At 40.8% G+C, this 27,963-nt stretch overlaps 1 protein-coding gene and 1 pseudogene across 6 annotated transcripts; one reads left to right on the top strand and one right to left on the bottom strand.

The window, feature by feature from the left end:
* Positions 1–1,255: 1,255 nt before the first annotated feature.
* Nmrk1 (nicotinamide riboside kinase 1) lies at positions 1,256–27,815 on the bottom strand. 6 transcript variants are annotated; one of them, XM_004652979.2, is made up of 9 exons: positions 27,618–27,815; positions 20,395–20,457; positions 16,860–16,950; positions 16,574–16,622; positions 13,520–13,667; positions 13,374–13,445; positions 11,980–12,086; positions 6,595–6,678; positions 1,256–2,119 (listed from the first exon to the last, which is right to left on the bottom strand). In XM_004652979.2, the coding sequence occupies exons 2-9, from the start codon at positions 20,421–20,423 to the stop codon at positions 2,100–2,102; spliced, it is 600 nt and encodes a 199-aa protein (XP_004653036.2). In that variant the 5' UTR covers positions 20,424–20,457; positions 27,618–27,815; the 3' UTR covers positions 1,256–2,099. The 6 variants fall into 6 exon arrangements, with proteins under 6 accessions (XP_004653036.2, XP_044998223.1, XP_044998222.1 ...); XM_045142288.1 differs by lacking the exon at positions 1,256–2,119 and adding an exon at positions 18,260–18,346 and having other exon boundaries at positions 6,462–6,678; XM_045142287.1 differs by lacking the exon at positions 1,256–2,119 and adding an exon at positions 18,260–18,374 and having other exon boundaries at positions 6,462–6,678.
* LOC101605486 lies at positions 7,466–8,134 on the top strand (annotated as a pseudogene).
* Positions 27,816–27,963: the final 148 nt, after the last annotated feature.

A 27,963-nucleotide genomic window follows, 5' to 3' on the forward strand; every position in this document is an offset into this window, starting at 1 on the left:
AAGATAGCATGCACCTTAGTGAAAAAAAATTGTACAGGGTCTAGATTATATTTTAGAGAAGAGGTGAAAAGGGGGAAATTTGGAATTAAAAGTCAATATATCAACAGCTGTCAAAAGAGTGATTCTGTGATATCTTCAGGGGCAAACACAGGTAATTTCTGGCCTTTGGTATGTACATTTGTCTAGTGTGAGCTCTTCTGGTTCTACAAGCTGCTGTCTGTCTACCACAGACCAGTAACTCTGAAACACTAATCCCTGGGTCAGTATCACCATTACCTAGAAACGTGTAGAAATACCACTTCCAAGAACCTATTCCAAGTCACAGGATCAGAAACTTGGGTGAGGACCCAGCTGTTTATATTTTGACATGTCTTTCAAATGGTTTTGACATAATGACATTTGGGAACCAGTGTGTGATCCTGAAGGGAAAAGCCAGTAGGGATTTATTAGGAGCTTTGGCCTCTACTGTTAACCTTGATGGAGACAATGCACCTTTCTAGCATCTAGAAGTGGATCACAGATGTTAGCTTCTGCACTGATGTCATTTCTGGATTCACGGGCTTGGACACGTCAGATATGTTCACATTGTTTCTAATGTTCTCTACTGCATAGGCCTTGCTACCCTGAATACAGCCCTGAAGCTACTACTGAAATGTTCACCTAAAATTTCTCTATGCGCACAGAAGCAAATGGCAATGCCAACACTGCTTTTTCCTCCTGCTCTTCGCTGCGCTTTCCACTACTGGTGGAGCACTGCAGGGACTGCGAGTGCCCCAAGCCTTGCTTAGTCAGCACAGCCAGCATCCCGGAGCTCCTCGCTGCTCTGTGCCCATGTTTAACTGCATGCACAGGCTTGCCACCTTGACTAGGCTCCAAACATCCACAGCAGATAGTTTCATTTTCCTCTGACACAGCTCTTGTTTGTCCAGGATCCCCAATTTGTACCCTCTAAGGAAGGGAAGGCGAGATGATATATCCTAGCAGGGTGTTTTCTATAGTCAACTACTCTAAAATGAAAAATGATTGTGATCATGCTATTGGGATCATGGCCAGGCCTGGTACTGGGAAACAGAACCTGGCTTGTAAGGCTTTGCAAGCAAGACCCTTTAACCATGGAGACATCTCTCCATCATTATGCTCTGTGTTTTTATAATGTGTGTGAGCAAAACAAAACAAAACAAAAAACAACAAAAAAACCTCACCAATTGTCACTAACTGTTATAAATAAAGAAATAATGACAGCTGAGCGAGTCAGTCAATATAACAATATATTTTATAAGGATTGAAATGACTGTGGGCAATATTTGGTATTAATAAACAAAAGGTTGGTCAGCACATGAATGAAATTCCAGAATTGACAACAGCATCAATAAATCACACAATTCCAGTTCCCTGCCTGTGTTTTTCAAAGAACAGGGCTAGTATTATACACAATTGAAAAAAACTATTTCTGTAATATTATACTACTGGTTCCATAAAATAAAGTAAAACACAAGAAAATCCTTTCATTAGTATCAAAATCTCAATATAAAAATTACAATGATATCACACAAATGGGAAAAAGTCTACTATAGTGAAACAAACAACAAAAAAAATCGAGGTATTAAGTTAGTCAATGTGACTACTAGTCCTGGTAATGTTATTTGCATATTTTGGGCATTGCTATGGGATTAGAGATAGAAGCATTTCCTAAAAAGCATATTATAATAAATATGAAAAAATTGAAAATGGAAGTAATCACAGTGCATTATAAAGTGAATTTTGTAGTCTGCTTGTATATGTACACATACACACACACATACAAATCTGGATACATGACACATACATGAAGATAAACAGGCAGAAAAGCTTACATAGAGATGGATTGCAATGTAATCATTTTTCTCACCATAGGTTCTAGTCAGTACATGAGCTCTCTGGGATGAGAGCAAATCTTGATGGACCTGCGCTGCTATGTTGGGAAAAGTACATGTCATGAAAAATAAACAAGTGTGACAAGAGTTGTCACTGTGCCACAGCAATGCTGTGTCCTGGTGAAGGTCAAGTGCATTTCTGTGAGTTTCCCAATTCACCCCAGGAGGGTGTGGAACACTCCATCTCTATGCTCTTACTTGCAAACCTTGGGAATAAAAAGAAGAAAACATAATGAACAACTCCAAATTTTATTTCATTAAATTTTCACACCAACAGCAGTAGATCCAAAGATGTTAAATTCCAAGGATTTTGGAGCCCAACATGCTGTGTTCTATCGGGAGATCTTTAATCCTTGCATTAAACTATAAGTAAACATTAACCAATCACACATCCAACATTACTTGCACTTGGCATTATGAATGCTTAAGTCCAGGGAAGAATAAGCTTGAGGACTAGAAGACTACCACAAATGGGAGCTGGCTGAAGTCAGTTCTTGTTTTTGAGTACTGTTCTTTATGTGGGAAGGATGAATCATTACCTTGAACCCATTTTCTCAAATAAAAGCAGCTTCCTTGAATATTTGATGTGGTTTAGAAATTCAAGGAGAAGCTAAGTATATTCCTCTTATACAGTTTATGATGGAGAAAACAAATTTTGAATGCAGCATTTTATTTCTGAAATATATAAACTGTAAAAATGATTATATTCTCTGACCAAACAAGGACTACATCAGAGAACTTATCCCAGGAATATAATTCACAATGAAAACCAAACCATGTGTATGTGGTACTGGGAATTGATCCCAGGGCCTTACGTTTGCTAGCAAGCACTCTACCATGCACAAGTATTTTCACAGAAAGTTATCAATGTAAAAGACCTATAGTAACAACACTAAATATCCAACAATTGGGAAATGATTAAATACTTTTATATGAATTTGTACTATTATACTAATTATAGTAATTTTGTTAGAAATATTTCAAGTTCAATGTAGAACAATGCTAACCAAAAAATGTAAGCATTAACCATTGTGCTTGCAATATCTTATAAAACAGAGATTGATGTGACTGCAGGTGATTATTTCCTTTTTCTTTTATATTAATTTTTTTTTTGTTTTGCTTTTTTGAGGTAGGGTCTCACTGTAGCCCAGGCTAACCTAGAATTCACTAAGGAGTCTCAGGATGGCCTCGAACTCATTGTGATCCTCCTACTTCTGCCTCCTGAGTGCTGGGATTAAAGGCATGCACCACTATGCCTGGCTTAAAATTTTTATAAATAGATGAAACTAAACACCTTTAAAGTGTTTCCAGAGGCTAGACTGTTTTGTTACATTGGGAATAGGTAATGATTAAATTTTGCTTCAAACTTTATTTATTTAATTAATTAATTTGGTTTTTCGAGGTAGGGTCTCACTCTAGCTCAGGCTGACCTGGAATTCACTAGGAAGTCTCAGGGTGGCCTTGAACTCACAGCTATCCTCCTACTTCTGCCTCCTGAGTGTTGGAATTAAAGGTGTGTGCCACCATACCCAGTTACTGCTTCAAACTTTAGATTTGAATTAGGGCTGTACTGCATGTATGGTTTCATAGGCTTTACTACCTGGGTTATTTATTATTTCATTAATAATTAAATTGAATCTTTCTTATTTATATCACTATTATTACTTTATCGGATTATAATTTTAAAATTCTTATGAAAAATTTGCTGAACAAGTTTATGAGATGAGAGAAAGCCTGATACACTTGACACAGTGGAAAGGCCACTGGGTAGCTCAGTTCCAGGCTCAGGGTTAAACCAGGTCCTGGTGAGAATCCTTCTGGCTAGAAGAATTAGGTAAGGCAATGGTTACTATAAATATCATAGGAAGAGAAACCACCATAAATCTTGGAAGTAGGAAAAGTGGATTTGCTTCCATTTACTGTCTTACAGTGTTTCTGTTATTATTTTTTCTTTTTAAATCTCTGTCCATTATCTAAAACAGAAACCAGATAGTCTTAAGGTGAATAATTCTTACCACCTCTAGAATACAGGCAAGGAAAGAATATTTCCAAACATGGACATGCATGTTCTCGTTGGCTCACAGCACCCACTGGAGCATGCCAGCTGCAACTGAGCCTTGACAGATGGCAAAAGCAGGATTTGGAGTAGGATGAGGTGCACTTACCTGTGCTATGAACCAAGCCTCCATTTATCTTTATTGATAAGGAGGTCATAAGACTGAATCCCAGGATATAACTTATTCACTAAAGGAGAATTAGGCCTGAGCGCTGGCCAGAATCCCAATTCCAGCAGCTGACACTTCCAGGATAGAGCCTCTCTTTGGGGCCAGAAAAAAGATCTGATCTTCCCCAGATAAGTAAGTGGCTCTGGATCAGAAGTTATCACTTAGAACTGAGCTCCCTGCCTTATCCCTGCACATCCATCCAATCATGTCAGTGCCTTCGGCTTCATTATAGGAGGTTGGCCTTCCATTAAATTAGAAGATGGCTAGGTGGGTAAGCTTACCTAGCAAGGATTATCAGTTCTGTTTATAAGAAAAACATTTAAAATGGACCTAAAATTTCCTCAGAAGACTTCCTGCCTAAGGGAAGGACTAATCTTGAAATAAGGAGTGTTTAGGATGAATGGGCCATCCTGCTGATTCAGCTTGCTAGTAGTCAGAGGAGAACTGCAAAGACCCAGCAAACCTAAACCCAGTCCTCACTGAGATGGCTGGGGCCCAGAGCAGGTGTTCCTCATCTGAACCCTGTGATATTGTGCCTGGGAGAGATATAAGAATCTGTATATTTTTGTATTTTATTTATTCAGTTATTGGGGAATGGGTGTACCAGGGCCTCTAGCCACTGTAAATGAACTCCAGATATATGCACCACAATGTGCATCTGGCTTACATGGGTTCTAGAGACCCAAACTTGGGACCTTAGGCTTCCCAGGCAAGCATCTTAACTGCTAAGCCATCTCTCCAGCCCAGCAATCTTTATTTTTTTGACAGGGCATTATTACAGTTCTTAGGCTGTCCTCAGATTGTGATTCTCCTGCCTCAGTTTCCTGAGTACTGAGATTATGGTCATGCACACCACAGCTAGCAGAGGAATCATTTTAATTATACATCAGTTATAACAGCAGCAAGATGAAGAGTTTTGGCTTCATGTTTCTCCTGGTTTCTACCTTCCTCCCTGCTTTAATTTTGGAAAACTTTTCAATCAAGTATAAGGTAGGGTCTTCAGTAACAAGAGAGGACATATGAGTTATGGTCAATCACAGCATGCCATCTCTCTGGCCATAGTGATGGGTTTATCAAGTCATGTGACCACTGATATCTCCCCCAAGCTTTATCAGCTGACTAAATAGAAAATTGCTCCTTGAAAACTGTTTAAGGCTAGGAATATAGTGACAGTGCATGCTTAATGTACATGGGGGCCTAGGTTCAATCTCCTGCACTACAAAAAATAAAATCAAAACAAAACCTATGTAAAATAAAGAACCTCACATCTATGAAGAAGTAGTGAAAAAATAGGGAACTTTCATAAGCTCCACATCCAGCTACAAATTTTTCACAAGCTACTCTATCATTTCACACTGGGCAGCTGGCACTAAGGGAAGGATGCTGACAACAGAGTATGATGTCTGTGAGCAGAGAGTGGGAGTTCAAAATACTCTCAAAGAGAACTACAGCAAAGCTCTGAGGACACCATGTGAGGGCATCGGTCCAGCAGAACCTGGACTCACTGCCACATCTATGATTTATTTATTCCAACACTTTCACCTCCTGGAAACACAGCATCTCATATGGAACCTTAAAGAAACAGTAGGCAATTTAACGATCTTGTGATTCTTTTAGAGTATTTACAAGATTAAGGGAATAATGCAAACAAGAGTTCCATATATATGAAAATAGTCAGCACTTCAGGCACCAAATTTAAAATTCTTTTTTATTTCTTCATTTATTTGTAAGGAAAGACAGGGAGAGAGGAAGAAAGGGACAAAATAGAGACACACAAAAACAATGCCATGCCAGGGCCTCTAGCCATTGCAAACCAACTCCAGAAGAATGTATGACTTTGTGCATATGGCTTACATGAGTACTGGGAAATCAAACCTAGGTCCTTAGGCTTTGCAGGCAAGTGCCTTAAATGTTAAGTACCGTGAGCCCTTAGGCACCAAATTTAAATAAAATAACATACATATCATTGAGCAATATATCAAAGGATCAAGATTTTCACCCCTAAGAATGCCTGACAAACATAATAACAAGTCTCCAAGGAGACCCTGAATCACTGACTCTAAACTATTCTCAAAGCAAGAATGAGTGACCACATTCAAGGTGTGCTCACATCCTGGCACACCACTTTTGGGTAAGTGATGAGCTATTTTCTAAGTCCCCTCTCCTATCCACTTTTTTTTTTTAAATTTCACCCAATTTTTTTTTGTTTACATTTACTTATTTGAGAGCAACAGATAGGCAGAGAGAGAAAGAGGCAGATAGAGATGGAATGGGCATGCCAGGGCCTCCAGCCACTGCAAACAAACTCCAGATGCATGCATCATCTTGTGCATCTGGCTTGTGTGGGTCCTGGGGAATCGAGCCTTGAATGGGGGTCCTTAGGCTTCACAGGCAAGCGCTTAACTGATAAGCCATCTCTCCTGCTCTTCCATCCACTTTGATAGGACAACATTTACCTTTCTGCTTTGCTAGCTCTTGCATTATATCTTCATATACTTGTGAAAAGAGGTCCTCTTCAGGTTTTGTTCCATCCAGGTAAACTGAGAACAGGGTTAACAGCAGTCCAAATATTAACAGGCTTTATTAATACAGGGTGTTTACTGTGGCATCTGGCATTACTTGCAAATGCCAATAGCTTCAACTAAAGAACTTAGAGCTATGACTTAAAACTAACAGCAATTAAAGATGACAGCCTGAAATAACAGATCAGGAAATGTGGTTGTACTTCTGTTGTCTGGTTAAATTGGTATATTATTGCCCACCAAACTGCCCTTTAAATACTTATGTTTATACCCATATATTAATACTACTCTCAATTTTGGTTAGAGAAACTTCTATTTTCAGATAGCAGTGACTACTGGGGAGACTAAAAACTCATCAAAGTGCTGAGAAGAAAAGACAGTACAATGTTCAGCAATAAGTGGCATAAGACATCACTATCACACCCTCCAAGGCTTAGGATCCACTATATAAGAGAAGATGGACAGAATATAAGAGCCAAAGAAGGGGAGGAGTTATTTGCAATACTGTCTCCAGACAAAGTGGACATAACATTCAGGAACCCAAAGTGGCTGATGTTATCTATAAGACCTGCATAGTAGCAGAGGAAAAATGATGACATCAAAAATAGAACAAAGGCTAGTTGGAAAGTAGAGATTCAGTGGAGGCCAATAGGAAAGGAAGAAAAAGGAGTGTGATGGGAGGGGATTATGATCTTAGTGTATAGTGTATATGTCCAGAGGTTGTTAATAAAACGTTTAGCCCTGCTGTCCCCGTCCCGACCCCACCCTATGTTGGGGTGGGGGCTGCCTGCCTGCCGCCTGCGCCATGCAGAATGTCATCAACACGGTGAAGGGAAAGGCTCTGGAAGAGGCTGAGTACCTGACCCTGGTGCTCAAGGAATCAAAATTTAAGGAAACAGGTGTAATCACCCCAGAAGAGTTTGTGGCAGCTGGAGATCACTTAGTCCACCACTGTCCAACATGGCAATGGGCCACAGGGGAGGAACTGAAAGTAAAAGCATACCTACCAACAGGAAAACAATTTTTGGTGAAAAAAAAATGTGCCATGCTATAAAAGGTGCAAACGGATGGAGTATTCAGATGAATTGGAAGCTATCACTGAAGAAGATGATGGTGATGGGGGATAGGTAGATACATATCATAACACAGGTATTACAGGAATAACTGAAGCAGTTAAGGAGATGACACTGGAAAGCAAGTATGAAACTTCAAGATTGCTCAGCATTATGTGAAGAGGATGAAGAGGAAGATGAAGGAGAAGCTGCAAACATGGAAGAATATGAAGAGAGTAGATTGTTGGAAACAGATGAGGCTACCCTTGGACACCAGGAAAACAGTAGAGGCTTGTAAAGCTAGAGCTGAAGCTGGAGGTGAAGATGCTATTTTGCAAACCAGAACTTATGACCTGCACATCACTTACAATAAATATTATCAGACACCACGACTATGGTTATTTGGCTACGATGAGCAATGACATAATGTAATGTACACAGCTTTACTTCCTAGGCTTAACTTAATTAAGGAAAATCAGAGAAAATCAAAAGAGAGATTAATGAAATGAAGGTGAGTCAAAAAATAGAGGATCTCAACAATAAGCTGATTATATCTCAACATAATAAAGGCTTAATAAAGGCTATAAACAAAGCACCTAAAGACCAATCATTCTTTTTTAAAAAATGTTTCTTATAATTTTATTTATTTTAGAGAGAGAGAGAGAGAGAGAGAGAGAGAGAGAGAGAGAGAGAGGGGTACGTAGGTAGGGAGGACAATAGAGAGAATTGGAAACTAAATCATTCTTAATGGGGAAAGACTCAAGGAATTCCTTTTAAGATCAGGAACAAGATAGGGGTGCCCACTCTCACCACTGCTCTTCAATATAGTATGAGAAATCCTAGCCCAAGCAATAAGGCAGGAGAAAGATATAAAAGAGATACAAAGTGGAAAGGAAGAAGTCAGACTAGCCCTATTTGCACATGACATGAACCTATACATAAGTGACCTGAAACACTCTACCATAATACTTCTAAAGGGGGTAAATTCCTTCAGCAAAGTGGCAGGATACAGAATCAAAATACAAAAATCACTAGCCTTCCAATACGCAAAAGATAAATATACAGAGAAAGAAATCAGTGAGGCTGTCCTATTTTCAAATATCTTGGAATAACACTAACCAAGAATATGAAAGACCTATATTATGATAATACCAAAACACTCAAGAAAGAAATTGCAGAGGATATGAGAAGATGGAAAGACCTTCCATGGTCCTGGATAGGTAGAACTAATATTATAAAAATGGCAATCCTACCAAAAGCAATATACAGATTCAACAAAATACTAATAAAAATCTTAGCATCATTATTCAAAGAAACAGAAAAAGTCATCTCACAATTTATATGGAATGGCAGAATGCCTCGGTTATCAAAAAAATGTCCTTAGCATAAGAAATACCTCTGTGGCCTGCCTATTTTCTCTCTCTCTCTGTATCACTGTGCCTCTTTCTCTCTCTCTCTCAAATAAATAAATAAAGATACTTTTTTTTTTTTTTTTTTGGTTTTTCAGGTAGAGTCTCATTTTAGTTCAGGCTGACCTGGAATTCACTATGGAGTCTCAGGGTGGCTTCGAACTCACGGCAATCCTCCCACCTCTGCCTCCCGAGTGCTGGGATTAAAGGCGTGCGCCACCACGCCTGGCACTTTTTTTTTTAAAAAGAAATACTTTTGGAGGTATCACCATACCCAATGTTAAGATATACTACAAAGCCATAGTAACAAAAACAGGATGGTGCTGGCATAAAAACAGATGTATAGAACAATGGAACAGAATTGAAGACCCAACTCTTAGTTCAGGCAATGATAACTAATCATCTTTAACAAAGAAGCCAACAACATGCACTGGAGAAAAGATAACCTCTTTGACAAATGGTGCTGGTCAAACTGGATAATCACATGTAGAAAAATGAAACTAGACCCTCTCCACTCATCATGCACCCAAGTTAGGATGGCAGTATAAATCAAATGACAATAAATGTCGATGAGGATGTGGGGAAAGAGGAGCCCATGTTCACTGCTGGTAGCGTGCAAACATGTACAACCACTATGAAAATCATTATGAAGACTCCTGAAAAAGATGAAAATAGAGCTACCAAACTGATCCACCTATTCCTATATTGAGCATCTATTCTATTGTAAAGATATTTGCTCAACCATGTTTTTATAGCTGCTCAATTCACAACAGCTAAGAACTGGAATCAACCCAGATATCCATTGTTTGACAACTGGATAATGAAGATGTACATAAACACAATGGAATTCTACTCAGCTGTAAGGAAAAATGATACAATGAAGTCTGTAGGAAAATGGATGGACTTGAAACATACTAAGCAAACTCATAAAGCACAGAAAAACAAATGCCACATGTTCTCCCTCATCCGTGTTTCTTAACCTGGAAAAAGCTTGAACTGCATACATATCTGATAGACAAGGGACAGATAAGAGGGATGGAAGTGTTCAGGGGAAGGGGAGTGGGAGGGTGGGGAAGATAAACACAAAACTAAATCCAAAATGAATTGGTAACATAGAAACTTTTCTCCTGGGTAGCAGACTAAAAGATATAACCCTCAACAGGAGTCTGTAGGGATTGTCTGGTAAGAAGGGCCCTAGAGAAGGTGGGATGAAGCCAACCATAAAACATTTGGCTCTGACTTATAATTCCCAGAACCAGATGTCAATTACAACCACACTGAGCTGTTGATTGAAGAGACTTGTGAGGTTTCCAAACAAGACAGGCTTTTCTCAAAGCACTTGATATCCTGTCTGAGGTAAAAGGTAAGGTCATATTGCTGAAGACACCACATGCAGCCAACACAGAACATTGAGAGATCCCACCAGAATCTGGAAGGAAGCCAGTTCCCAGATGGTCTGTTCATATAGTATGGCACAAATAGTTTTGAAGAAAAAGTAAAAATAAAAAAGAACAGAACCTCTAGTCAGAAAGAAGTGTGACTGGTGAGGTCTAAGAAAACTCTCCTGATAAGAATTGCGGATGACAAACAGGAGAGGAAGGAATGGCCTGGGAGAGGAGGTTTTGGCAAAAGGACACAGCTCAGTCTTTAGTGGCCTTGATATTACCAAAGATTTTATAGAAAAGAGCTGGAAACCATGGATGGTATTTCAGCTGGGAAAGGACAAGGTTAAACTTGCAGTCTAAATGGAGGGAGAGAAATGCTACAGGAGGTACAGCCAGACCCCAGCTCTGATGGAGCTCCCTGTCCTCGAGGCCAGCAGGTTTCTCTCAGTACAGAAAAGTCCCTTTATTCTGCTTTATCCAATAGCCAAGTGCATCTATTTCACATGAGCTCAGTGATGGCTTCTTAACTCAGGTGCACATATCCAATCTGCTATGTGATATCTCTTGGACACTTTAACCTCACTGCCTCAGAAAATACTTGCATTCCTTCCACATAATCTCCAACTCTTTCCCTTCTTTCCCCCTGAAATAACACTTGCTAATTTGGAGGGTGTCTACCACCTTTAATACTTTAATTTTTTACTTTCTCCATATCTACTTTATCCCTAGTTCTACTGAGTACTTTTGTCTAATACTGCACCCTCTAAAAACTTATTTCAAAGAGCTCCTATTAGCTATGTCCTTGTTTAGAACCTGTCTGTAAAACTTCCGGATTCTCCAGGTTAATGACTGTGTCAGGTCTGGCCCCTGCGTGAATCACCATCACCTCCCTCCCTCCCTTTTCTCCACCATAAACACACCAGCCTTCTCTTAGGTGCTGCTCATGCCTTCCTGATCCCAGCCTTTTCTTGGTCCTTTCTACCATGTGGGGTAACCTTCTATTCTTTTTGTCTGTCAAGTTATATTCATGAGAATATACATTTACAAAATAGCTTCCTCCAAGAAGCCTTCCTGACCATTGGGAATTAGGCAGTCCTCCTGAAGCTTGGTGTTAGTGCTTCTCCAGGGAAGGGACCTGCGTGTACATCCTGTATCTTTAATGCTGTCCTGGATACAGTATTAGTTGCATTCAGATAGGACTGGGTTGGCCTTACTGGCTTGGCATCTCCATGGTCAGCACTCAACCAAGGATAGTGGGATAAATGACCAACCAGAACCTGACAAACTTGACAAGTGCCACAGAGAGGGAAAGAATAAACAGAACCAGCTGCTGAAGAGGGGAACCCGAGTTCCTGTTGGAATTGTTTCCGCATCATATTCTCCTTGAGAAAAATGGTCCCAAGCACTTTCTTTTCTGTGTTTTGAAGCAAATGAGAATATAAGGCATATAAATGGAGGGAAAAATGTACTTACCAATCTCCCAGGTGACGTGCGCCATTTCTTGTCTGTGCTTTAGGTACATGGGCCACACGTGGCCATCAAAGTACCCCGGAATGTCTGGAGGCTCATACACTCTTGTACTAGAAAAACATGCAGGAAACTATGTTGACACAAACATACAATTTACAAATTATTCATAGCTAGAAAATAGAAAAAAAAATCACTTGGATTAAATCTAAACAGAACTTAAGACTTTTTAGATTCACTGACAGCAAGAAAGGCAAGAAAACAGATTTAGTTTTCTTATCTAAAAATTAAAATTTAATATCATTCATAATTATCATTTCCCTACCTCTATTTTCCCCCCCACCCTGAGGTAGGGTCTCACTCTAGCCCAGCTGACCTAGAACTCATTCTGTAGTTCCAGATTAGTGTTGAACTCACAGCAACCCTCCTACCTGGGTCTCTGGGATTAAAGGTGTGCACCACATGGAATTGTTTCTCTTCCCACTAATTTACACTAGTCACGTGGGATCACATCACTTCCCACTAACTTAAGCTAGTCACATGGGATCGCTTCTCTTCCCACTAACTTATGCTAGTCATGTGGGATTGCTACACTTCCCACTAACTTATGCTAGTCACATGGGATTGCTTCCATTCCCACTAACTTACACTATCACGTGGGATCACTACACTTCCCACTAACTTACGCCAGTAACATGGGTTGGCTTCTCTTCCCACTAACTTACACTATCACGCGGGATCACTTTTCTTCCCACTAACTTGCGCTAGTCACGTGGGATCGCTTCCATTCCCACTAACTTACACTATCATGTGGGATCGCTACACTTCCCACTAACTTACACTATCATATGGGATTTCTTCTTTCCCCACTAACTTACACTATCATGTGGGATTGCTTTTTTCCCCATTAACTTATGCTAGTCATGTGGGATCACATCACTTTCCACTAACTTATGCTAGTTACGTGGGATCACTTCTCTTCCCACTAACTTACAGTATCATGTGAGATTGCTTCACTTCTCACTAACTTACACTATCATGTGGGATTACTTCACTTCCCACTACTTACACTATCACATGGGATTGCTTCACTTTCCACTAACTTACACACTAGTCATGTGGGATTGCTACACTTTCCATTAACTTACACTAGTCATGTGTGATCACTTCATGTCCCACTAACTTATACTAATGTGTGATTGCTTCACTTGAAGGTGGAGGAATAATGAGCCATTAAGTTTAATTTTGGGGGGGAGAATTGTATACTACTCCATATGACTACTTATGAAAAAAAACCTTGTTTGAAAACTGACCATCACATTGCTCAATAATGGGGCTTCCCTCATTTTCCTACATTTTATCTTTTGAGCAACAATGCACAAAGATGGTTCAAACCTTACCTCCTTCTCCTCTTACATTCTTCATACGGAATGGTCAAAAAATAACTTCTATTCCATATTGTGTCAAGTGGCCTAAGACAACAGCATATTTAGTTCATAAGCCTTTTCCCCATTCATTTAGGATGGTATTGGAGTGGGATGCTTACTTGTAATTAAAGAGAAGGAACCCTTCGATAATTAATATGGAAACCCCTTCTGCACTTCCCCATGCCACTGGTCCCTCAGAGTGCTCCGGGCTCTCCATCCAGCGGGAAATAGTTGACATCATCTCTTCCATGTTAAGTGCTTCAAGCACTGAGACAAACATAAAAAACATGGAATTAATACAACAAAACAAGGCTGGAGAGATGGCTCCATGGTTAAGGCACTTGCCTGCAAAGTCTAACTAATCCCTGAGTTCAATTCCCCAGTATCCAGGTAAAGCCAGATGCACAAAGTGATACATGCATCTGAAGTTTGTTTGTAGCAGTTGGAGGCCCTGGATGGCCCACTGTCTGTCTGTTATGGCACATGTGTCTAACCCCAGATCTTGGGAGGCAGAGGTAGGAGTATTTCCATGAATTCCAGGCCAACCTAAGCTAGAGTGAGACAGTACTTCAAAAAATAGATAACATAACAAAATATGAATCACAAAGTCACAACTTTGGAAAAATAAAGCCACTGTAAATTAAAAAAAAGAACACAACAAAACACCATTTGATTTACCCTTTAAGAAATCTAATAAATAATTTAGTTACTGCATGTAAACCTTAATACTGATAAAGTGGTGTGCCAAAAACAAAAACATTTTTTATTATGGAAAAGCACAAATGCAGAGAATACAGCATGATGAACTTCAAGTCACTATCTCTACTTTTAACTATTATAAACTTGTGACTATCTGCTTTATTTACTACCTCAACTCTTTCCTGACAATAAAACAATTAAAAAGTTTTTGCAGTACAGAGACCAAACCCAGGATTTTGTGTATGCTAGGCATGCACTCTACCACTGTGCTACATCCCCAGTCTGATGAAATATACTCTACACACACACACACACACACACACACACACACACACACACACACACGGCACTGGGATTACTATAGAAGGGTGCCACAGCTTCTGGATTTGTTTTAATTCATTTTTAAAAATTTTGTTTCTTTTTATTTATTTATTTGAGAGTGACAGACAAAGAGGCAGATGAATAGAGAAAAGGTGTGCCAGGACCTCCAGCCACTGCACATGGACTCCAGACGCATGTGTCCCCTTGTGCATCTGGCTTACATGGGACCTGGGGAATTGAGCCTCAAACCAGGGTTCTTAGGTTTGACAGGCAAGCACTTACTGCTAAGCCATCTTTCCAGCCCTGTTTATTGTTTTTTACATGGCGTCTGAGGACCCAAACTCTGGTACTTAGAGTTGTGTTACAAGTGCTTTATCCACTGAACAATCATCCAGCCTTATTTTAAGAGTTTTAGGCACATGTTCTACCAATTTATACTTTTATATAAAGTACATGAGAGTTTTTCCTTTGGCGAGATCATGTGATTGTTAGAACACTACTGATGTATTAAAATTTATTTATTTCATGTGTGGGAAAAAGGCAATCTGTAATTTTTGACAAGTTTAGAAACTGTCTTTTCATTATACATTTATAGCTAATTCACATTTTTCTATGTTATTTTTAAATTGGGATATTTGTTTTTTATTAGCAGCTTGTAAGAACTCTTTGATAAGTAGGAATACAAATTCTTTGTCAGTGTTGAAATAAGTTTTTTTTATGGTTTCACTCTTGCTCTATAAAAATCTTTCTAACATTTGGACAAGAAGAAGAGAAGACAGCAACTTGACAAGAACAGAGTCCCGGATTTTGTCTCATCACTCTTCTATCTGTAAGCAATGTCACACAACATGCTCCTCAGAGGCTAGCAAAGCTAAAGATAACATTCTAGCCGGCGTGGTGGCATACACCTTTAATCCTAGCACTTGGGAGGTACAGGTAGGAGGACCGCTGTGAGTTAGAGGCCTTCCTGAGACTACATAGTGAATTTCAGGTCAGCCTGGACTAGAGTGAGACCCTACCTCAAAAAACCAAAACCAAAACAAAACAACAACAACAACAAAACGCTAAGCCAGGCATGGTGGCATACATCTTTAATCCCAGCACTTGGAAGGCAGAGGTAGGATTGCTGTGAGTTTGAGGGCACCCTGAGACTACACAGTGAATTCCTGGTCAGCCTGGGCTAGAGCGAGACCCCAAAAAACTACAAAAAATAAAAATAACATTCTACATGATTCTTCAAGAGCACGACCTCTGTCTGTCCATATGTACAAGTTCTCAAGATCTTCACTAATCTGAATATACCATTGCTTATTATCATGCTCTTCTCTATGGGAAAATGTTTTATGGCTGCTTTTAATTCTTTGACTTCAAAACAGTGTAAGCTTGGGGCAAAGGAATGAAGTGAACCTATCTAAAAAAAATTCCAAGCTTTCTAAGCAGAAAGAAATAAGCTTCCTGGTACTTAGGCCACCAGGATGTAAAGTAGACAGCATGAAGGCTTAGAAGTATGCTCCAGGTGAAAAATTCTGGCAGGGTGAGGCTGGGAGTGGCATGTATAGCTGGTTAATACGCTCTGACCCCTGTGTCAGGGATAGGTAGAGGGATGGCAAATCTACCCTTGCACAAAGTTTTCAGTCTGAAATATAAACCTGGAAGAAAGAGTCTACTTAGATATTTGAACATAAGCCAGATGCCTAAAACAGCAAGCTTAAGGGACAGAAATATTTTAAAAAGCATTTTTACAATATTTTATTTATTTATTTGAGAGAGAGACAGAATGGGCACTCCAGGGCCTTCAGCCACTGCAAAGAACTCCAGACACATGTGTCACTTTGCGCAACTTGCTTATACGGGTACTGGGGAATCGAATCTGGGTCTGTAGGCTTTGTAGGCAAGTGCCTTGACCACGAAAACTCTCTAGCTCCTTAAAATGCATTTTAACAGTGTATTCATAGACAATTAAGTTGTTTGTTTATTGGATTTTTTGAGGTAGGGTCTCACTCTAACCCAAGCTGGCCTGGAACTCACAGTGATCTTCTTACCTCTGCCTCCTCCGTGTTAAAGGTGTACAGCACCACAACCAGTAGACAGTGAAGTTCTTTGTATTTGTAAAAGAAAACTGATACAAATGTTTTACAAGTTAATTTACTTACCATCATACTGCAAAAATCCATTCTTATCTCGCTCTATCTCAGACTCTGGCTGGAAAAATAAAGTAAAGCACCCATCAGAACAGTATACAGAGCAGAACAGAAATGATGCAGAGATAGATACTTTAAGATACCAGCAAAGATCAGCACTGAGAGATGGTGCCACCTAGTGGCAGATAACACTATTCAGTCTACTGTCCATAGGAAAGCCTTTTGAGGTATATAATTCAATCAAACTTTATTAAACATTTTTGTGCTAAAAAAATTACGTATGGAGTTTTATGGATACCTTGAAGAAGTCATCCTGTGATATGATGCTGCAGTTTGGGAGGTGTTTCTGCAAGTTCTTAGCCAGTGTTGTCTTCCCACCATTTGTTACACTGAAAGTACCAAGAAGACATTAGAAAACATGGAATATTTTTAATGATCTTTTCAGAAAAGGGTAATTAAGGCAATACTAACTGTTTGAGAAAAAATAAATTTCTGCAGATCTTGTTTTGTTCTGGTGACAAAACCGTGAGCATTGGCAGATATTCTGTGCTAATAACAAGAAATGCACTGTGAAAGACTATTGTGGAGTGAAGAGGACACTACCACTTTAATGCACATGATGTGTTGGAGGCACAGAAGATAAGTGGAATATTGTCATTCAAGTATATATATAAGTTCCCTTGGTCACTTCTTAGGTGCAATGGACAGTGGACAAAAGAGAAATGGCTTATGACAAGCCTGTCTATCATGAACCATACTTACTGCATGGTACCTCCCCCCTCCCTGCACTTGGGAGCAAGGTCAGAGGTCCACTGTCGCTTCCAGCCAGGTCACTTGTATTCAAGATGGACTGTGACATCCAGGAGAAAGGTGCCTGATCAAATCATCTGTGATCCTGTTTCCCAGCCTCTAGCACTTTCGGTGGAAGCATTTCTCTATTCAAAGTTTTGGCAATTTTGGCTTATGAGTCAGGGTTTCACTCTGTAGGCCAGGTTGGCCTTGAACCCATAGCAATCCTTCTGCCTCCACCTCCTGAGAGCTGTCAGTATAAGCATTAGCCACCATACTAGCTTATTCAATCATTTTTGCAAACAGGTTTTAGGCTGGGACTTGGTCACCTCCAATAGGTCAATGTCAAAAATCATGTTGACTATAAAATCAAATGGGAAAGAAATTAGCTCTTTATTTCCACTAAATTCTACCAGAAAATTAGCAGATCCTTTTATTCTAATAAATTATTCTACTTCAATGTTAGCAGTGCCCCCAATTTTGTCACCAGTGGAAATGTTCCATCTCTGCACATGGAGCTTCAGGGGGGGCAGACATCTCGAAGCATCACTGATAGGGACTACTATCTTAACTAAAGGCTGTTTCTAGACCTAACAAGGAAATATTTGCACATTTGTTTCACAATATCTTATAGCTGTCTTTTAACAGGACTAGTTTCCTTACTATTATTGCACTTTATTTATTCATATCACACATTTAAAGTCACTGCTCTGCAAAAGGTAAATATTGCACCATACCACCTAGTGTCCACAGTACAGAATTCATGACTGCTCCTCTATTGGTAAGGACCTGTGCTTAATCCCAGGGAAGATTGGTGGCACACTATTTATGATCTAGGCGAGGGAAAATGAACTAAGCCTTATTCATCAGAATTGCTTGCTATGCATAATTAAAAGATTCCGTAAATACCTCATACTTACAAAGCTGAAGGAACTTGACTCAGAAGACTTTCCACTTAACCTTACGCCACACAGTTAAATAGAATATAGGTGGTCTCTTTGAAAAGAAGTAGATGAGTTTCACCCTACATATTGAAAATATTGTTATGACATTTTCTTCCTCTAAACAAAATGCCTGCCAAGTGTGTCCAATCTTTTAAAATGCAACATAGTATTCTCATTAAAGTATACACTTCAGAACCATGCACTCGAATTACAAATAAAATTACAAAAATATCTCATGTTTTATTTAAATTTACAATTTTGTGTGGGGGCATATTCATTGCTGTTCATGGCCACATGTGGCCCATGGGCTGCAGGTTACTAATATATACCACACTGAAAAATCTGTATTTTAGGTACTGAGTTTTTGTTTAAAATAGTGAAGAGGGGGTAGATTTATAATGGCATGAGCAATCTGGCAAGAAAATGTCATTTCCTAGACTTATTCTGTCATTAAGATCATGCAACTAAACCAACAATGAATAGATCCCTCCTCACTGATTTAGTGGCAGCTAAGAAGGAAGTACCATTTATACGAGTCTCACAGGATGGGATGGGGTTAGCTGGAAGAGAGGAGACAGTCCTACCATACAGCACAGCAAAAAACAAACAACAACAACAACTAAAAAACATGCGAGTCCATAACCTACACTCAGAATACAACCATCTAAGTCAGGGGACTCCTTGCATCCACCTCTTATCCTTCAGCCTACTCAGTCTTCCTCTCACATAAAATTTGTGCAACTCAAGGGAAGACTGCCACAGCACTTATCATCCTAAGTTCTGAGGGAAGAAAATGGATGAATGCTGAGTACGTTTCCTCTCTTTGTTTACAGCACACAGATAAATGTACAGCTTCTGGCTTATTATATTTACATGTCAGGTAACAGGAGAAGAATCACTTCAGCAATAGATACTAATATTCCCATGTTCCAGCTGAGGGTGGGAGAGCTGTTTGCTGCTGGAGACTGACTACCAAGGTTAACTATAGCATGAGGATTAAAGAGGTAGGAAAGTGTAGGAAAACTTCTAAGACTAGAACTGGGAAGTGATGGCCTGAATTAGGAGGAGGCACTAAGTGTGGAAAGCTGGGAAGGAAAGAGGAGTCCTGCAGAGTGAAAGTGAACTTTGGTGCTGGGTAGACAGGAGGCAAGGCAAGGTATGGCATGATCTGAAATTTTACTTTTTTTATTTTTTAAAAAAAGGTTTTATTTATTTGTGGGGGAAGGAGGAAGGAGAACATCATTTCTCTTGTGAAATGATGTGAGAGAGAGAGACAATGGGTGTGCCAGGGCCTCTAGCCACTGCAAACGAACTCCAGAAACATGCACCACCATCAAACTTGGGTATTGAGGCTTTACCTTTCCACCCCCCTTTAAAAAAAATAAATCTTTTCTCTTTGCTCTGCCAAGGTTAGGACATAGAGCATAACAAATGCTAGGTAAATGCTCTATGCTACACACAACTCCATTTGATTTCTAATTAATGACTCCCTGAATAAAGTAATACAATAGCACAATTATTTCTCTCAAATTACACATTCTAATTTCACAATTTAATTAATGGGTCACGGACATGAAAAAGGATCACTGTAATATGGTAGCCAAACAAGTAATATCTTTTTCAGCTGCTGTTGCTGTCACATTTGCACATCAGTCTCTGACACAGGCGGATGGCCACACAGTGTGGGAGACTTTTGAGAGAGGGGTACATGGCTAGAAATGCTGCTAGGGCAACAAAAGGTTGTTAACCAGGACATCTGGTCACCCTGAGTGTGAAGGATGAATGGAAGCAAGGCTGTCTTGATGCATCATGTCCACACTGGACACAAAAAAGGACATGGTTGCTTTTTGTCATATGTACCTCATGCCAGCGGTGTGTATGTGGGTAAGGATATAGTATCCAACCAGCCTTGTTTCCAATGTCAGCTCCAGAACACCCATGGTAGGTGAATACTACGGAAAACACTTGTACCCTTGGATTTATGCAGCAGCACCCTGGCCCAGGAATGCCCAGCTACACCATTCTACACCAGTTCCATGTGAAAACACCAGCCCGACATATGGAGAGTCTTGCCCAGCTGTTTGTAGTAAAATTACTCACCCTCCGATTCCAATAACAAATGTTTTCATAATTGGCTTTGAAAATCACGTCTTCTTAATATCCCTAGAATAAAACAAATCAAATGTGTATTATTAGGTGTCTAGAGTCAAAAGAAAAATTCCTGAGTTAGAACCAGCTGAGAAGGGAAGCACGGCAGAAATGGCTTGTAGAAGTCATGCTGCCTGGCTCCCTGCTGACATGCTACTGCAAAAATGTCAACAACTGGTGCATGTTCAGGGCCTGTCAACCAATGTCACACGTAGACCCATTTTTCTGGATGCAGGTACTTCTCTGGGCTAGCCTTTCTTTCCTTCCTTGACAAAGAGAAAGAAGAGCTGGCCAGAGTCAGAGAGAAACAGATGCTATTGTCCTTTTATTTCTTTTTTCCCCTATGTAGTCCCAGGCTGGTCTGAAACTCATGATCCTCTTGCCTCAACCTCCCGAGTAGCTGGGATTCTAGGCTGTGCCAATGTGCCATCTTCTATGTGGGCCAAGAGGCAAAATCTGACTTATGATGTAGGAAATGATGTAACAAGATTAAAAATTTTTTCTATATCTGGGTGTTGAAGAGATGGCACAGTGGTGGAAGGTATTTGATTATAAAGCCTTATAGCCTGTGTTCGATTCTCCAGTACCCATGTAAATCCTAGATGCATGAAGTGGCACATGGGTTTGGAGTCTGTTTGCAGTGGCAGAAGCCCTGGTGTGCTCATACTTTCTCTGTTTCTCTGTACCTCTCTCTCTCAAATAATTTTTTTTTTTTTTTAAGAAGCAACTTAAGTCAGGTGTGGTGGCACATGCCTTTAACCCTAGCACTCAGGAGGCAGAGGTAGGAGGGTCACTGCGAGTTCAAGAGGCCACCCTGAGAGTACAGAGTGAATTCCAGGTCAGCCTGAGTTAGAGTGAGACCCTGCCTCCCTCAAAAAAAAAAAATAAAAAAAATAAAAAAAAAAAGCCAACTTAAAAAATATAATCACAGCTGAGTCATTTCTCTCCTTCCAGAAATTTGATCCAGTAATGAGAAGAATGGAGTTTTACTTTGGTGGGTAATGTTACTTAAACTGGATTTCAAAAAGGTTGCTCTCTATCCCAAAATTGGATATAAGCATTCAAGGAGCCATTTTTAACCATGGGCTGTTCTGCTGACCCCTAGTTTAGAGGGTGAAGGTCAAGTTACATCCACAGGCCACTGAGGTTCAAGAAAGAAGTCCCTGGGCTGTTCCCTACTTTCATCTCCAAGTGAAAAAGTGCTGTGGCTACAGGGTCCCTTGGAATGGTGGTTCTTGAAGGCCATTTCTGGCTAAAGCTGCTCTCTCTGTTTGCTCAGGTGACCTGTAGGGACTAAGCAGTGCAGACAGGGGTAAAAGGCCACAGAGTCTGCAACCTCCTTCATTCCCAGTCCTGACCTATGCCTAGGTTCCTGCCTGGATGTGGAGTGTGGAAAAGCCTGGTGGGGAGATGGCTGTCAATTCACAACTTCTCAGCTCATCCAGAATATTCTAAGTTGAGTAGACTGTTTAAGTTTAAAAGGTTGTATTTTCATTAACCGTCTGTGAGAGATAAGACTTCAAAACAGAAGTGTAAATTAGATACTTGAGTTTCCCAGGGAATTGTATTGCTGAACATGTAATTTGCCATATCAATCGAGAGTTCAATGTGATGAATAATGGAAATAAAGTATCACACTCTGTTGTTGAATTTTATTTTGTCCTATTCTTGTTTTTGACATGACAGAACAAGAGTGCCACTACTCTTCGTTTGATTGGCCTTTACATTGAGATAGTAATTTGCTTGTTTACCTTGGTCATAAATGTCCTTTCTCTTATGAAATGATGATGCCAGATTGGTATTTTCACTCAGAAAAATAAAATGTGTGCTGCAGAGATGGCTCAATGAGTGGTTAAAGCACTTGCCTGTAAAATCTGATGATGACCTGAGATTGATTCTCCAGTACCCATGTAAAGCCAGATGCAAAGTGGCACATGCATCTAGAGTTCATTTGGAGTGGCTAAAGGCCCTGGTGCACCCAAATTCATTCATTCACTCACTCTCTGTCAAATCAATAAAAAAAATTCATAAAATTTTGTCCTTTTTGGTTATGATTTAGAGCAAAATGCTCAGCAAAAGCCCATGTGTAGACAGCATGTGCCAGTTGCAGGAGTGTTGAGAGGGGCAGCTTTGGGAGGTCACTAGATCAATGAGGACTCTATCAATGGATTAATTTATAGAGCTATTAATAGCTTAACAGGCTACTCGGAGAAGGCAGAAACTTTAGGGGCAAGTTACTCAGAGGAAGTAAGTGAAGTGTGTCCTTGATGTGTACATGTTGTCCCCATCCCCTTCTCTTTCTTTTGTTTCCTAGCTGCCATAAAGTGACCATCTTTTTGCTCACTCCTAACATTATTTAAAAAAATTATTTATTATTGAGGGGGCAGATAAAGAGAATGGGCACAACAGGGCCTCTATCCACTGCACATAAACCCCAGATGCATGTGCCACCTTGTACATCTGGCTTTATGTGGATTCTGGGAAGTCAAACCAGGGTCCTCAAGCTTTGCAGGCAAGTGCCTTTATGGCTGAGCCACTTCTCCAGCCCTGTGATGTTTTGTTCCACCACAGGCTCAGAGACAACAGAACCAAGTGATCATGGCCTTGGGAACTGAAGGCCAGTATAAACCTTTGTTTCTTGCAACAGAAAACTATATAGTTGTTCCTATCTTTTTTCTTTTTCTTTTTTTTTTTTTTTGTTGTTGTTTGTTTTTTGTTTTTCGAGGTAGGGTCTCACTCTGGCCCAGGCTGACCTGGAATTTACTATGTAGTCTCAGGGTGGCCTCAAACTCACGGTGATCCTCCTACCTCTGCCTCCCGAGTGCTAGGATTAGAGGCATGCGCCACCATGCCTGGCTTGTTTCATTTTTTTTAAATTGCTTGGTAGAGTATAGATTTACCAAATTGGTAGAAGCACAGCCTTAGAGAGACCCCTTAGTCCAACCCTTCTGAAGTGAAAACTGGCCCAGTCTGGAATGACATGCCTAAGGCCATACAGCTAGTGAACAGAAAACACAAGAATGAAACAAAGTCATGAAGGTGGACATCTTTCCAGTTCTCCATGCTGCTAGAGGATTATCTTGATTAGGTTTACTGAGGTGGGAAGACCTCAGTTACATGTGGGTGGTTCCATTCCGTGGGCCAGGGACCTTGACCATATAAAAAGGAGAACAACATATTTGTATATTTGAGAGAGAAAGAGAGCACACGAATGAGAGACAGAATGGGTACACCAAGGCCTCCAGCCACTGTGCATAAAGTCCAAATGCATGTGATACCTTATGCATCTGGTTTATGTGGGTACTGAGGAATTGAACCTGAGTCCTTCACTTTGCAGGTAAGTGCCTTAACTACTAAGCCATCTCAGCCCTAGAGCACTTTCTTACCAAGGGCTTTTACTAGAAGGATGCCACACATACACTAGCTGAATTGTCTGATGGATAACTGATACTGCTCTTACTGATGCATTATTGATGAGCTGCAAGATTGTGGTGCCTAGAGCAAACTATTAGTTCCTCTTCCTAGCTGCCAGATCTGTGCCTATATGAGGACACTGCCTCAATTACATAGTATGCTATGATGGTTTACACTGACAGTCAACATCACAGGACCTAGAATCAACTGTGAGGGATTATCTTGATTATGTTAACTGAGGTGGGAAGACCCACCTTAATTGTGGGTGGTTCCATTCCATAGGCTGGGGACCTTGACTATATAAAAAAGAGAAACCTAGCTGAGCAGAAGCATTCATTCATCCTTCTTTGCTTCCTCGCTGTGCAGAATATGACCAGCTGCCTTCCCTACCATGATGGATTGTAACCTGGAATTATAAACTTAAATCAACCCTTGCTTCTGGTTACACATTTGTTTCAGCAACAGGAAAATAACCAATACCCATGTAAAAAGCGTTGTTACAGGACTAGAAATAGACTTGAGAAGATTACTTTTATGGAATCCCTAAGTCCCTTGAGTAAGAAGGGGAGGGTATATCTACACCAAGGGCAAGGAAAAAACAAGGATAAATATATTATTTAAGTATCTATGTTCATGTGTGTGTGTGGGGGGGGGTACACATATGTGCTCTTGCATGTGGAGACCAGCATATAACCTCAAGTGTTGTTCATTCAGTTACCATCCACCTTTTTTGAGTCAGGGTCTTTTACTGGCCCAGAACTCACATAATTACCTTAGGTTAGTCTACAATGGCTGGCCGGTGGGCTCTAGGGACCTCCTTGCCCCTGACCTCCCAGCACTGGGATAACAAACATACACTACTACATCTGGGGGTCCTGGGGACTGAACTCAGGTTCTTATGCTTGCAAGGTAAGCACTTTAGCAACTGAGCCACCTTCCCAACCCTTAAAAAAAAAATCCAAACACTCTGGATCTACATTGGTTAGCAATCTAGGAGTGTCCCAAGCAGTGTCTGGGTACATCAGCAATAAGCAGGTGCCAGGGTGGCAGGGTGGGGAACTGGACATGCAGAAACAAGGCTGGCGGTGGGGCTGAGTGAAGGGAGGCACAATCTCTGAAAGTGCCCATTTCAAAAGCAGTGTAGGGGGGCAGTGGTGGTGCACGCCTTTAATTCCAGCACCAGGGAGGAAGAGGTAGGAGGAGCACCGTGAATTGAGGCCACCCCGAGACTGCCAGTGAATTCCAGGCCAGCCTGGCCTACAGTGAGACTTTACCTTGGAAAACAAACCAAATTAAAAAAAAGTGTAGAATACGCAAGGCAGAGATATGTAAACTCCAAGTTTAGGTCTGGTACTATCAATTTCCACATCATTCTATTTCATTGTGTGTTGCCCTCCTTAAAAGCAATCTTGAAACCAGAGTTAAACAGTTTGTAACCAAGAACTGTCATGCTCCAAATAAATATCATAACATTATTTTTTTTGAGACAGGGTCTTATGTGGTCAATGTTGGTCCCAACCATACTATGTAACTGAGGATGACCTTGAACTGTCAATCTTCCTGCCTCTGCCTTCCATGTGCTAGAATTACAGATATGTTGCCACCATTCCTGGTGGTAGAATACTTTATAAAACAAAAATCAACTACAAACTATAAATCTTATGATGTCTGTGGAAAAACCAATTTTTAAAAATTTATTTATGGGGGGGGAGGGAGGGAGGGAGGGAGAGAGAGAAAAAAGGGACAAATAGAATGGGTGTGTCAGATCTCTAGCCACTGCAAACAAACTCCAGACACATGTGCTACCTTGTATATCTGGCTTACGTGGGTACTGGGGAATTGAACCTGAGTATTTAGGCTTTGCAGGCAAATGCTTTAACCACTAATCCATCTTTCCAGCCCAGAAACTACTTTTTCAGCTTTCCAGTGTCATCAAGTATGGGCAGCCCATCACCACAAAACATATGCCACCTTTAATTGTGTGTAACATTTATGAAGTTTATTTCTTCAATGTGCAAAGCTTCCCTCTGAAGTAGGGTATTTGCATAGGGGGAGAACACAGTGGGACAGCCAAAAGCAAACCCTAAATAAGTCATTTTTATTTTTTCAAAATTTATTTATTATGATTATTATTTTAAGATAGAGCTCTTAACCTAGGTTGGTCTGGATTTGTGTAGCCAAGGCTGTTTCTATCTGCCAAGTGCTGGACTACAGGCAAGTGGCACAAGTGGTCCATTAAAAAATATATACATATGTATATATTGATTTATTTGAGAGAGAAAGACACACACACGGGGCGGGGGGGGGGGGGAGAGAAACAGAGGATGGAGGAGGAAGAGGGAGAGGAAGAAAAAAGGAAAGAAAAACAGAGAAAGTAAGTATGAGGGCCAGAGCCTTTGTAAACAAACTCCAGAATCATGGTCACATTGTGCATCGGGCTTTACATGGGTACTAGGGAATCAAAACCAGGCCAGCAGGCACTACAAACAAGGGCTTTTAACCACTGAGACATCTCTCTAGCCGTCATTTTAAAAATAGTTTTGTTTTACCCTTGGTAAAATGTTGACTTTTCCTCAAGATTGGCTTATGTTTACAGTTAATCCATGTCAATACTAAACATGGTACATTTTGGATTCTAAACTACAATGTGGTTCCCAGGAGTGTGGGGTCAATTAGCAGACTGTAGTTCCTCACACAGTCAGGAAGGAGACATGTGCAAACAAAATGAATTTTGCAAACTAAAGGTTTGATATATTAGAAAGGCTTAAATGTTTTCATTACTTCTCTGTTCTTTCACAAAGTAGGTCATTTTCTTCCTACTGATTTAAACTTTGATCCCTTTTGGCAAACAGGAATCTCCCAAGGCTGGATTTCTGGTAACTCATGACCTTTCCTGTTAGAATTACTTAAAAACAAACAAACCAACCCTAACCTTTAGAAGACACTTAAGTTTTATTATGTAGCTTCATACATAAACTGTACTTTCAATTTTTATTCCACCAAATAAACAACAGGTTTAAAATACTGACTACACTCCCGTAAGTTTATGTATTTCCAGGCAGGCTAGAGTTGAGCAAATTTTTGTGAAGTGCCAGACAGTGTATATTTTCAGCTTTGCGGGCAACTATTCAACTCTGGGGCTGGAATTAGAAAGCACCTGCACACAAGACACAGGCAAATGGACATGACATTAATCTAATAAAACTATATGAATTCGAATAAAATTATATGAAATCGGGATAGCACATAATTATTGTGTGCCACATAGTTATCATTTTTGTTTTGCTTCCAAAGCATTAAAAATGCCAAAAACAGAGCCGGGCGTGGTGGCGCACGCCTTTAATCCCAGCACTCGGGAGGCAGAGGTAGGAGGATTGCCATGAGTTCAAGGCCACCCTGAGATGACAGAGTTAATTACAGGTCAGCCTGGACCAGAGTGAGACCCTACCTCGAAAAACCAAAAAAAAAAAAAAAAAAAAAAAAAAGCCAAAAACATTCTTAGAAGGCTTTACAAAAACAGGCAGCAAGCGGACCGTAGTTTATGAACACAATGATGTGAGGAGGGCAGTCTCATCCCGTGGAGTGGACATCAAGGCCTGATCCTTCTCCCTGCAAATGCTGGAGGTAGCACTGGCAATTTTAAGGGTTCCAGGGTACTTCCCGTTTTAGGGGTAGGAGCCACCAGGGGGTTCCCGGAGGAGCACTCAGGAGACTCCTCTAGGCCCGGGGCGCGTTGGACAGGTGGGGGGGAGGGTTCTCACCTGGGGCGGGTTCTAGCGAAGTCACAGTGCTGGCCCCGCGCGAGCTCGCCGGCTGCTCGCTCTTCCGCAAACGTACAGTCGCGGGCTCAGCGTGCCGAAGTCCCAGGTATGAGCAGGCCTGGGGTGGGGCGGGGATTGGTCACCCGGAGGCAAGCCGGACAGGGTGCCCGGGGCGGGGCTCCGGCCCGAGCTCCGGCACCGCTCCAGGCCCGCCGCGGCCGCGCCTCCGCAGACGCCCAGCTGTGCCTCACAGCGCCCTCGCTCGGCGCTGCCGGGTTCCACCGCCGCCAGCGCCCCGCCCAGCGAGCCCCGCTCAGCCAATCAGCGCGCAGCGAGGCGGTGGCCA

This window comes from Jaculus jaculus, chromosome 1, assembly GCF_020740685.1.
Source record: "Jaculus jaculus isolate mJacJac1 chromosome 1, mJacJac1.mat.Y.cur, whole genome shotgun sequence".
Classification (NCBI taxonomy): Eukaryota; Metazoa; Chordata; class Mammalia; order Rodentia; family Dipodidae; genus Jaculus; species Jaculus jaculus.